Source organism: Enhydra lutris, unplaced genomic scaffold (genome assembly GCF_002288905.1).
Source record: "Enhydra lutris kenyoni isolate GAN:26980312 unplaced genomic scaffold, ASM228890v2 scaffoldscaffold19, whole genome shotgun sequence".
NCBI lineage: Eukaryota > Metazoa > Chordata > Mammalia > Carnivora > Mustelidae > Enhydra > Enhydra lutris.
This window is the reverse complement of record NW_019154103.1, coordinates 38429101-38442092: the sequence shown is the minus strand read 5'-3', so window position 1 is coordinate 38442092 and position 12992 is coordinate 38429101. Positions and strand designations below refer to the sequence as shown.

The 12992-nt window shown below is 45.3% G+C and overlaps 1 protein-coding gene across 1 annotated transcript in view; it reads left to right on the top strand.

Annotated features, from left to right (window-relative positions):
* LOC111148449 (PR/SET domain 6) overlaps positions 1-9565 on the top strand; it is a 100781-nt gene extending 91216 nt beyond the window's left edge. Inside the window, exons 6-7 of the mRNA XM_022505001.1 lie at positions 2597-2773; positions 9451-9565. Coding sequence (XP_022360709.1) covers positions 2597-2773; positions 9451-9565 — 292 coding nt within the window. The remainder of the gene's footprint in view (positions 1-2596; positions 2774-9450) is intronic.
* The last annotated feature ends 3427 nt before the right edge of the window (positions 9566-12992 follow it).

Here is a 12992-nt window from a genome sequence, read left to right as displayed (position 1 = left end):
ACACACACACACACACACACACACACACACACACACACACACACACACAACCTTAGAAGGCTCCATGTCCTGGGAGCTGCCTTGTAGACTCAATAGAAGATGGAGGTCATATTGTTGGTGCTGCGTCTCATGGGGCCATGTCTTGGACAGATCCCCAGGCAGCACGTGGTTGATGATGATCTGGAAGGAGGAACGGAACACGATGAGATGCAGGAGAACAGCTAGCTCAGTGTATCGCTCTTAGCAGAGAGATGAGACAGTCATCCGGAAGTGGAGTTGACTTGTCCAAGTCCCACAGCTGCCTGATGCTAGCAGCTGAAGCAGGATCCACTCTGCTGTCTCCCCTTTTCTCTAGACCTTTCCATTCAGTCCAGCTTAATTCTACAAGGTTTTTATAAAGCCGTGCCTTAGGTCACTGGATACCTAGCAAGTGCCTCTTGGGCCGGGAGTGGCCAAGGGGGATGTGTTAGAGTCCTCTATGCTTTCCCTTGGGATTCCCTTGATAGGAGAATCCAAGATAAGCCTCCCTGGGGTCATTTCTGCTCTTCCGTGTGCAAATCTTTGCCATGGCGACTATTAACATAAAACGAATGGATTGACTTCTGACTATAGGAAATAAATCTCCCCAACTTTTGACAGCAGACTTAGAAAAAAAGAAAAGATTAATTGGTTTTATTTAGTGGCTTATTGTTTATTGTGATAGCTATTAAAAATAGGTAACCAGAGGCTAATCACTGTTAATGGTCCCTTCACTATTAGAAAAATCAATTGTCAGGGGATATAGCATATATTAATAAATTATTTTGTTTATAATCTTCCATAACTTTTTAAAAAGTGGACTCCTGAGAGAATTCTTTTCTTGAGGCACACTCTAAGGTCAGTGGTTACTACAAAGGCCAGATCTGGCAGGGGGACCTTTCCGTGTATATGAAATTTTAATGGCGTTCACAGCATTATTTAATAACACACACGTGCGATTATCAAGATTGATAAACTCCTTACCAAGGACGCTTCTATGTATTTTTTGAAACTTGTTTGAGAGCAGTTAAATAGATTTCTAAAGTAAGTAATTAAAATTGTATAGTATTGAGTTATTGACCAATCCTGGACTATTAATCAAGCTAAAAAATTCTACAATCAGTGCTCAGTGCGCTGAAGCCTGGTAAAATAATAGTGTTGGTGTTCAGTGAGGCAAGTAGCCACAATTAAGCACTTCACTTGACAAATGAGCGGGTCCACTTTATTTTGCACTTAATTGAATCGTTGTCCGGGCTCGCTCACCATTGTCTCCTGGCCCTTCGTTTTGGTTCCTGGTCTTTGGAGCTTACGCATTTGCGGAAGGTAGAGCAATTAAGTCAGCATCTGCCACTGGCTTTCTCAAACTCAGCCAGGAAATATCTGGGCCACCAACCAAGGCTTCGCCAGTGCCTTTCACATCCCTCGTGACCGATTCTTAATTTTCTTCACCAGAATTTTAATAAACAAATGAGAGCACTATCCAAGAATGATGTGAGGTAGCTTCTAAAGGGGCAAACTCCCCCAGGTTTTCCCATCCCTCCCCAGATTCTGCTTCAGTCAGCAGCAGAACTTACGCACAGAAGACAGACTTTTAATCTGTTTTATGAAAACCCCAAATTGATGTGCTTCTCCTGAGCTGGAAAGAATGCTCTCTGATAATCTTGCTAATTATCAGGTACTTGTCACCACTTCCTTCCACTTCCCTCACATCACCGTCCTCCCTCCTGCAAACACAGCGACACCCCATCATTTCTGTGCCACTCTACGTCATTGCTTGCCACCGAATTAAACTGGGGAGTTGAAGTTTAAAGAGAAGACCCAGTGGATAAATATTAGTGTGTGCGCATTTGTGTGAAAATTAGGCACAAGGCAGGATTGCTTTTATAAAGAGACAGATCTGGTTACACACCTGGGTTCATCCGTGAACTCTCCAATGACCCCGAGTTGAGGTTGTATTTGCAGACCCCAAGGCAGTTGTGTATTTATTAAAACACGCAGGCAGCTTGCTGCTTTCTCTGCATGTTTACGCCAGGATCAAGTCCCCACACCCTACAGTAACCTTGGCCTCAAGAACTTAATTCCTGAGAGGACAGTGTATCCTGCATTTTCTGAACTGACAGAGACAGTAACAGAGGCTCTCCCTGCCACAGAGGATTAGTGTGAAGATGAAAGTAGGTAATTGATGTAGCACTTTGAAGAGTTTCAAGTGCCACAGAATTAGGAGCAACAATTACGTATCTTCTCTTCTAATGTTCTGCTTAATCGAGTCCCAATGCTCCCAAAAGTGCGCTAATACTTGCCCCGGGTGGGGATAAAAACAAGTACAGGTTCTTGAAATGATATGGTTAATCCTGGAAAGGAATACTTGTTTGGGAATTGAAGTGCTTCAGAAGCTCTGTGAATTTTGTTCCCGTGGCCCCATGTGCGGGTCTCAGGGGACCCTGCAGCCAGAGCCCAAGGGTGCTGTTTGGAAAACTGAGAAAATGTCACCAGAAAGCTCTGGCCCTTGACTCATGATGCTGATTTGCCCTGAATGACACAGACGGTAATGACCAGACAGTCTCTTTATTTATTTCAGACCTTATCAGTGCGGTCACTGCTCCCAGTCCTTTTCACAACCGTCCGAGCTGAGGAACCACGTGGTCACCCACTCCAGTGACCGGCCTTTCAAGTGTGGCTACTGTGGTCGTGCCTTCGCCGGGGCAACCACCCTCAACAACCACATCCGAACTCACACTGGAGAAAAGCCCTTCAAGTAAGTAGAGCCTACCCGCAGAACCTCCTTTCCTCTCAAGCTGTGCGACCATGGACACAAGACGATCTTTCTGGGTCTCTTTTCTCCTCAGAAAAATAAGAAAGTAGGAATAAGTCATTTTAAGATTCTTTCTAGTTCCCAAGGATCTATGTTTCTAGAATTTAAGCTAGGAGCCCCCACAAGGGGCCACCTTTGGGCCCCCAGCAAGCCCATGACCATCAAGTGAGGTGATCCCGGTTTAGGACATCTAAAGAGTCATCCCTTGGGAAACTTGAATGTTTCAGGATTCTGGTGGATTCTGTCCTCCTCTTTCCTATCTGTTCAAGTGGTTTAAATCTGTGATAGTAGCCAACTTGTAGCTTTCCGAGTGTGCTCTTCAGATCTCAGAATTACTGTGTTGGTGACACAAAACAGAATGAAACACAACCACACACGGGGCACATCCAAATTCTTGAGGATTCAGAGAATGTGGAAAAAGGTAGGACTAAACTCCAAGGACTTTGCAAGGTAAGAGCTCCCCGGAGAGAGATTGTTCTAGATACAGTTCAATCATAAAAATAGCAGACGTCTGAATCATGCAAGATGGCCTGTTCTTTCACTCATTCATCTGTTTTTGTATGTGCTGTTCATTCAGCAAATATTTATTGAGCGTCTACTTTTGTGCTGGGTACCCAGCTAGGTGTAAAAGATATAAAGGTGAATGAGATTCACTCCCCCAGTCTTTGAAGACCACATCGTTTATGGGGAAGCCCAATTAATAAGCAAGTATTACAACATGGGATGAAAAGTATGAAAGTGAAGAACAGGAAGCTATATTCATACAGTGCTGCAGGGTAGCCCAGAAATAAAGTTCTCAGTGCTGTCTGGTGGACATGATGTTTAAGATGGGTTTTGAAGGATGAGTAGGAGTTTTCCAGGCATACAAAGGAGAGAGGCATTTCTGGCAGTCCACATAACATGTGGAAAGGCTTGGGAGTGAGAACCAATACATTTGACTTGGTCGTTTGTGTCAAAGCATCTTCTGGTGTCTGTGTGATCAACTCTTTTCTCTTTACCCCTCCACATATCTCTTTATTCATTTGCCATCTTGGTTTTCCCTGGCTGGGAAGGAAAATTTGAAGGACAGAGATGTAGACTATTTACTTTCTGTAAGACAAGATCAAGCAAGAAGAGAAATAATTCAGGCAGTGGGAGACAAATCCACTTGCTCCGTCTCAGCCAACGAGTCTTTGTAGAGTCTAATAGCCCATGATCTCCCTTTTGGATTTATTGGCATGGTCTGTTGTTGTCCTGGTGTTTGGCCTGAGGCTCAGCTTGTCTCAGGGTAGCAGAGTCTGCTGGCTTGGGTCTTGCCTGCCTCAGTGTCTGCCACCAGAGGGAGGAACTCATAAAAGTTGTCATCTTCACTTATCTCCCCACAATTTAGTTACCTTTATTCATTATCCTTAACTAGTTTCATCATGGTTTAATTTATGATATTGATAATCAAATGAGTTTTAATTTTTATCTGTGTACATGGGTGCAGGTTGTGCACTGCACAAAGGCCTTTGACTAAGGGGACAGGAAAAAGTCTAAAATCAAACCTGCACTATACCAGCCAGGTTGGACCTTCTGGGGGCTCTGAGAGCCCAAAAGATTGCTTTTTTGCAATCTACCCTAGGGGCCAGTGGTTAGCGCAGGTGCTAGAGTTCCTGTCACAGGTGTTTTCATCCCTCACAGTGGACTTTGTCATCGCCCTCAGGCCTGACCCTCAGGGGCTCCACAGATTCTGGCTTCATGACTGCTCTGGATGGGGAAAAGGGCAGTCACCCAAGTGCCAGGCCTTGGAGCAGGAAAGCTTCTCAAAAGCAAAGGTGATGGAGGATTGACGATCCTTCTGGCCCCTTACATTAGAGAGGGCAACCCGACGGAGAGAGTGCCAGGAATCAGATTGATTTTTATCTTGTTGCTCTGTAAATAGATTTTAGTAATTAATTGAAGAGGTTTCAGGGTCAAAATGGGAAATAGATTTCTATTAATGTTAAGGTGTTACTTATGTGTAACCTTGTTGACTCCACTCAATTTTTTTCCTCTAACATCCTGTTTTTGTCATGTTTCCAATAGATCCAATAGATTTAACTTTAATTCATCAGATTAATATTTGAGGGGCTTTAATAATTGCATCTTTTTCCTTTCTTAAAGTATGTTTTTTGTGACCATCACCTAATTTCACCGGGAGAACAAATTAAGAATACCATATGGTTTGGTTGAATTAGATTCTAGGTACATGCTCTAGTTACTTCTGCTTCTACTCATATTCAGGTGGCTACATGCTGTATGTAGGGTGGGGTGGGTTTTATATCTTTTGGTTCATCAAATATATATTCCCAGGGGAGACCCAAGTGTATGGTCATGTAAATAGTGCAAGTTTTAAACATCTTCTAGGAAATGGAAAGCTTAGTCCTTCAGTATATACAATCAGACCATCCAGGATTGAACTATCCCAAGGGAGTTTTGGGAAGCTTCTCACCATAGCTCATGGATATCCATCCCACGGACATTTGTAAATATTATGAATATTCCCTTTTACAAGCTCATAAAAGAAACATTCAAAAAAACTTTTGTTGCCGATTAGTCAATAAAATGGATTTTGCCACAACAGTTAATTTTACTATTTCAACTAATGGGTATTGGCTTAAACAATGTTACAAAGGAGGGGAAGGACCTCATAAAGATGTAGACCCCTAAAGTGTATGCCTCAGGCAGCTTCCACGGAGATGCCCCAAATGGCTCAGCCCCCAGATTGTCCCACCCACCAGGGCCCCGGAGGCTTTCACAGAATTCGCAGGAGACTGCCACGACAAGGGAGGGTCTTTTCCAACATCTGAAATCTTCTGCTGGGATGTGGGTGTCAGCAGATCAAGATTATTGCAATCCAAAGAAGGCTGGAGAAGATCTGGCATTAAGAGATCAGAGTCTCGGTCCAGGCTTTGCCTCATGATCTGATTGGCTGAGATCCCACCGGAATCCACTCCACCCCCAAAGCAGCAGGTTGGTCACGGGCCTGTTGGCAGGCGACTTGACTGGGTGGGACGGGAAGTCATTGACAGCAAAGGAACAAAAGGAGACATCATTTCATTTAACAGTAATTCCTAGCTCTTTACTGAAATGAGGAAAGAAGGAAGGATATTAATTGGCATCTCCAACTTACTCTTTCTAGTGAGGACTCCTTTCTCCTTCCCTGTTCCTAAATATAACCTCTGAAGATTTCAGACAGGGGCTGCTCTCTGCTCTGCTCTGTCTGGATCCTCGTAAATTCCTTGGTGCTCAGCTTTGGAGCATGGGAAGACCAGGACTTCCCATATGAAAGGCTCTTCTCTGCATGTTTGTAAAAAGCAGGGGAAAATACTCATCAGTACATCTTTGCCTAAAGTAAAGAGTGGCTCATTATAAAATTAAAAAAAAAATCCAAGGATATTCCAAAGAGCATCTGATATTTTAACAAGACTTAGGCAACAGAGCGAATGAAAAGAGCACATCAGTAAATCGGCATTGAGCACTTTGTATGCCCAAGCCCTGCGCAGGCTGGTTCAGTCCAAGACATATTTGGTGACAGGCCGCAGAGGCACAAAGGAAAGCTTCTTGAAGGTTTTCTTTGTAAGGGAACTTGATGCCATTTTGGCGTCTGTCAATTTCCGCTGGCAATTGTTAGGCTCCCGGTACCAGTAATCCAGCCAACCATCACATAAAGCAAAGAATGACTTCAAATCTAAAAGGAAACCAAATCTAACTAAGATACCCAAACTTGTAGAAAGTTGGGGGCTTTCTTTGTCCCAAAGTATTCAGATCCCTTTCCACTTCAGGGTCCCTGCGATAGCCCCTTTAAGGCTGTGACATCAGCACAGAGAGGAAGACCCGTGCGCAGGAGCCTTCCTTTGCTCCCAGCTCATTACCCCCATCTCTCCTTCCTTCTTATTCTGCTATGCCACATGAAGTTCAGGATCAGAGGCACCCAGGCCCCCGTCTGGGTTGGACATCAGGGTTCATTAGATGCCAACTCAGACAAAGTCTAGCTCTGACTTGCCGGCCCCAGGCTTTTGCATGAAGTATGTCTTTCTGAGGAGTTTTATTCAGCTATAAAAAGACCTCAGGAAAAGAACTTTTTTAAAATAAAAGGTAATGAATGTAAAATGGAGGCTCTTCCTTTATTTTAAAATAATATTTTTTTTCAGGGCACCTGGGTGGCTCAGTGGGTTAAAGCCTCTGCCTTCTGCTCGGGTCATGATCTCAGGGTCCTGGGATCAAGCCCCGCATCGGGCTCTCTGCTCAGTGGGGAGCCTGCTTCCCCCTCTCTCTCTCTGCCTGCCTCTTTGCCTGGTTGTGGTTTCTCTCTGTGTGTCAAATGAATAAATAAAATCTTAAAAAAGAAAAAAAGAATATTTTTTCTATCTATTTCTCTTCACTTCCATAGCGGGTTGGTAAGAAACCAGCCCACACAGGTACACACATCTGCATGTGTTTTCATTCGCACTTGGAGGAGGTAACCCTGGAGGTGATTTTTCAGTGAGCATCTCGGGAACCCGACAGCGTGGACTTTGTAGATTTCCGGTTCCGGGGGTGTAACTATCTGTGTGGCCACTTAGGCAAACTGCTAGAGAAAAGCCTAACTCGCCTCGGAAAGTCTCTGTCTAATCTGGGTATTTAATTATCACATAGAGACGTACACTTGGCCTTATAGGAAACACGGAACTTCCTATGTCCGATTCTTTTTTTCAAATACCCAGGATGAGAAGTGCAGAAACACAACCCCAGGTCAATGGTCTTTCCTTGTAAGTGCTCCAGCAATTCTCTTTGAAGTGGATTCTAAAGCTTCAGAATTTTTTTTTTTTTACAAAGTAATATAATAATTTGAAAGTTTGCCAGCAGTGAAAGGTAGTATATTTGGACACACTGATCCAGTAACTAATCAGTTTTCTAATAAACAATCAGCAATTCGCTAACATGTCATCAGCACCTCGGGAGGCTCTGGAGAGAGGATGAGCTGCCCGTGGACGTTAATGAATACACCAGAAATCATTAGCTGATCAATACTTCTGAGTTATTTTCATTGAGCTGATAGGTCTGATACATTAAAGCTGACATTATACATTTGTCAAGATCACAGTGCAGTTTTTAACAGTGGAACAGGCTGCTAAAAATATTCCCGGGAAGACAATCAAAGAAACACAACTCCTTCACCCTGACCCATGCAGCTGGCACGGGAGCCCTGGAAAATCCCAGTGTGATGGTCAAGCCCCCAGCCTCCCAACATTAAAAAATAGACAAGAACACCCCAAAGTGGATGGACGTGTTCTTTTTTTTTTTCCTTTTAGGTAAAGGCACTTTGTAGGGTGGACTAAAAAAGTCGGGGAGGGAAGAGAGGACTATTCCCCAGATAACAGGGCACGTGGCACATGATGGAGCAGTGGAGGCTAGAGGTCTAGAGAGCACTGCCCCAACCCTGTAGTGCAGGGACCTGAGCCTGAAGGTTGTGTTATTTTCAAGAGGGACAAGTATCTGCAGGGCTCCTGAATATCCTTTTCTTCAAAGGATTGAGGAGAAGACGTTAAGGGGATGATGTGGTGGCCACTGAACCCTCCCCCTCCCCCCCCGCCGTGGGTCTCGGCCATGCTCCAGGCAGCCCAGATGTGCAGGGCGGTGACAGGAAGGCACAGTTTGTGCCAGCTTGCTGCACGAGTTTGCATGTGTGCATAACCAGAGACAACCAGCCAGGAGTCATAGCCACCACGGGAAAGCTGGAAGCCACCATTGGACGTGTGCGCACATGCACATGCGTTAGTTTCTTTGTGGCTTGAGCAGCCATCGAGCTAGTGAGTGTGTTGCATGGGAGATGGGTCGAGCTCAGCGTCTCTAGGTTACAATTTTTGTTGTTGCTGTTTAAGTTGAAGACAGGAGCTTTTCCAGAAGTAGGATGCCAGTTTTCTCCTCATCAGACACACCGACCCCTAATTATGGCTTCCAGGGTCATTCTTGTCTGTACCTTCTCAGGAGGTGGATTTCTTGAGCCAAGTGAGCACCGGCTGATGGTGAATTCATCTGTCTCCCACCCCACGCTGCAGACAACTCTTTTAGCCACCCCCCCCCAGTTGTGGCTGCTTGGTGATACTTGTGCACCAAATAAGCCACCCACCCCCACTGCCCATAGTCACGCAGACCGACGTCGCGCTCCCTCCGCCGTCCACATTCGGAGGGATGGCCCTTGGGCCGCCGTGCCCAAGTGGAGGACAATTCCTCGATTTTAAATTAGCAGCGGGTGAAATTCTATTTGTCGTCAATTTCTCTTTGGGGTTACAGAGCAGAAAACTGCAGACAAGCTGCGGCTTTGATGGCTCACTCCTAAAAATCTCTTTTTGTTCTTTATCTATTTGAACTGACAGTGATCAGAGCTGCAGCAGGACAGCCTCTCTGGAGAAATCACCTTCCCCCTGCCTATTGACAGATCCCTCTGTTCCGCACCAGACGGGCTTTGTCCCGTCCCGGCCCTCCAGGCCTGGGAAGGAGCCACCAATTAAACCTCTCGAGCTGGTAAAATCGGAAGCCACTTTGGAGTGTCGGTTCTCATTAGGCAGGATGAGAGGAAGCCCATCACCCTGCAGGCCCCGCTCCCCGGTCTCAATTTTCTCTCTTGCCTCCACTAGGTGCGAGAGGTGTGAAAGGAGCTTCACGCAGGCCACGCAGCTGAGCCGGCACCAGCGGATGCCCAATGAGTGCAAGCCAATAACCGAGAGCCCAGAATCAATTGAAGTGGATTAACTGATTGACTGGTTGGAATTAAACTGCAAGGGAAGTCATGATTAAATGTCATGGACACTTAAGCAAAACCAAAGATTTCCTCTGAGCAACTTTCAATCAGTCCCAGAAAACCAAAAGCAGTAATAAAATAAGTAAGATGTTAAGAGATATTGATCCTGGCGTGGAAGTCCGACCAGGACAGAGATTATTTATTTATGATTAGGGATGAGACTCGTTTCAGTGGACGACTGACCTGGGACAACTCCCGTGTCCGGTCCCACCGTGTATTTGCTTTGTTTCTAAAAAGCTTTTTTAAACTGTTATTTAATACCAAAGGGAGGAATCCTGTGGGTTCTTCTGCCCACACTTGTGACTGGGAACGCACAGGGACTTCTTTCTCATTGCACCTTTTTTTAGTAGCATGATTCAAGGGGACCCATTGTACGGCAGCCCCCCCAACCCCCCCTTCCTGCCGCTTGGGTTCAAGGTGGGGAGGGGGCCGATGCGGCTGCCCCGCCGGGGCCGTGGAACCAGACGCCAGAGCCTCCACTAGGTCAATGCCACCGTGGGCCCCGAGGCTGGTGCGTTTCTGTGTTTTCCTACGCACTTTTTACGCCACTCCTTCCCTCCACCAGCCTGGCCTTGATGCAGATGAGCCTGGAAGAGGCAGAAGATGGTTCGGTTTCAGAATTCAAGGAGAAGTGGGGACCTGCCTTTGGCCTGTCAGGATCTCAAAAACATTGAAAATGTACAGAGCTTCATAATACAGTATATTGTTCCGAAGCAGCTAGTTGAGAAGAGTTTGTTTTCAGTACCGTTTTAGCTTAAAAAAACAAAACACAAAAAATAAAGTTCTTCGGTCTGAAGCTGAAATAGAAGGTATGAGGCTTCAAGGAATTTTTTCGTTGTGTCTGTGAAGGTGTTGAATATGTGAGCAGGACGGGTGCCCAACCCCATTGCCAGTGCCCTGTGGAGGCCCTTTTCTCTTCCTTCCTCCCGTAGGTGAAGCCTGGGAGACCCCTTTGCTCCCTCTGCAGTGTCAGGGGAATGTTCCTGCAAAAATAAGGGACAGGAGCCCAGTCCAGGAAACAGTGAGAGGAGCCATCCCGGAGAGGGTTGTGATGAGAACAGACCACGTGGGAACCGCTCATTTTATCCATTGGAATTACCTTGTCCTCTCCTCTGGCCCTTGACAAGGCTCTTCCTTCATCACTAATCTGTTGAAAGAGAAGGGATGGTGTCCATAATTTCACTGTTTGGTTGAGTACAAGGAAAGCGAGTGAACTTCAGCTGGTCTTTGGGCGGCCTGACGGCCGTGCCCAGTCCCTCCAAGGCACATCCGACAGAATGATCTGTTACCCGGGAAGAACTGGCTGCTCCTGCCAGCATCATGGCAGGGACCGCATGCACCTTGTAGATGCCCTGATCACCCAACAGCGGGACACAGTCTTTTAAGAAACTCCCTTAACTTTTAGACCTCCCAGGGTCTTCCCGTAACAAATATATAAGACCCAGAACTCGCTTCTGGAAGGCAAGGGTACTTCTTGGTTCACTCTACTTGGTCTTCATGGATTTGGCTCTCAGAACATCTTCCTTCCCTTCTAAGTTTGCTTCCCCATCCCTTAGCACCCAACTGTCCCATTGAAAGTGGAGGAACACGGGGCCTCGTTAATTACATTTGTAATTTATTTATATATATGTTGTCAAAAAACAAAACCGAATCGAGGCAATTTGAAGAACAGATTGGCTTTATTAAAAGATTCCTGAATTGGGCCATGTCCTAGCTTGCCAGTTCCCAGGAGTTGGGAGTAACTGAGTAGGAGGTTTTTGTAGGAAGGAGGGTAGAGCAAGGAAGGTACCAGCAAGAGAAAAGGAAGGATTCTTTCAGGCCAGGACATCATCTTTTGGGGGAGAAAGGGGCCTGCAGGATTTTTCTCATGCAGGTTACCTCACTAGTGCAAGTCAGACATTCCAGATTGACTCTTAAAGGGTCATGTTTGTGGGACAGGTTGAAACTGTAATTAAGTCTTGGTGGGCTCTTGTAGGGGCCAGATGGCTCCATTTGGGGCTTGTTATTTCTCTTTTTCACAATATATTTATATCTCCAAATAATCTCCAATGTTGTGGGCTCCAAAGAGGGATTGGAACAATCCTGACCCCCATTGTCCAAGATGACCTAGAACATTCCCTCCCTGCATTCTTTTTGGCTCTTTGTCATGGAACTCCTAGCATTCTGTGCTCCTATATAACCGATGCTGATAGAAAGTGTTCCGTCTGGTAGATTAGGATGTCTTCTGTTTTATAGCTCCTTGTCTGAAATGATGGAGACATTTGCCGAAAATGTGTGCCATTGGGAAGGGTGGAAAAAAACATGGAGCCATACGAATCCAAAACCTGTAAGAAAGTGTCAGATTGGCTGTATAGACGAGTAAGCTATTCTGTTGATTAAGGCAGAAGCATTTGGTTGTACATTTTGAACGTGACAATAAGGGACTCACCTGTACGTCCCTAACAGTTTCTTCCAGTGAGAAAAATCAGTTCCGCCATTTGCCATATTTCACTCTTTGAGACAAATGCACTCTTCTCCTTTCCCATGGCCTCCACGTACAGAAATTAGAAGATTTCACTCCTCCTTTGGTGTCTGCCATGGGAACTTTCCGTAACAGTAATCTCTGTCACTCTTTATGGTCTTACCAGCTGATCCCAAGGTCCCACTTAGTATGGCGGTAGCCTTTTTAAACCAGAAGGTCCTTCTAGCTTTCTCCCTCCATTTAAGCTTATCACCCCCCACCTTTCTTAGTAAGGCAGACTTTTGGCCTGTATTTCCCACCGAACTTGGCCAGAAATATTTTCTCTTTAACAAATAGAAAATCGGGGACACTCCTAATGAGTTGACTTAGAGTCCTGAAGTAGTCCTGAAGTAGGTCCTGACGTCATTTGGGTCCCAGAGGCTTTTAAGTGAAGTATGTACTGAATAGGGGTTTCTCCTTAAAATCTCCCAACTGTTGCTTTAGTGTTTTTATTTAAAAATTGGCAGATACTCACACGGGACCTGCAAATGGGTGGCAGAAACTGCAGTCATAAAAATTTGCCCGTTTCCCTTATTAGCAACTTCCTAATTCATTACAGCCTAAAGAGAGTAAAGGCTCTGAATTACTGAGACGGAGGGGAGGCTATCTGCTGAATCGGTATTTGACTCCTGGAGGATTCCCTGTTTGCTCTCTTCTCTCCAGGGTGAATATTTTTCCCCCCAGAATAAGATGTACCGTCCTCACACATGCTCATTTATCTAGCTAAGAGTCTGAGCCAAAGGGTAATGCCAGGTGGGGCTGCAAACATCACATTTCTAGAAATATCTCAGTAACCTCAATTAAGGCCAAATGTTTTCCCCAGGAAATGCGCATGATTTTTTTTTAAAGATAAGCTCTTTGTTTTGATTGTCTTTATC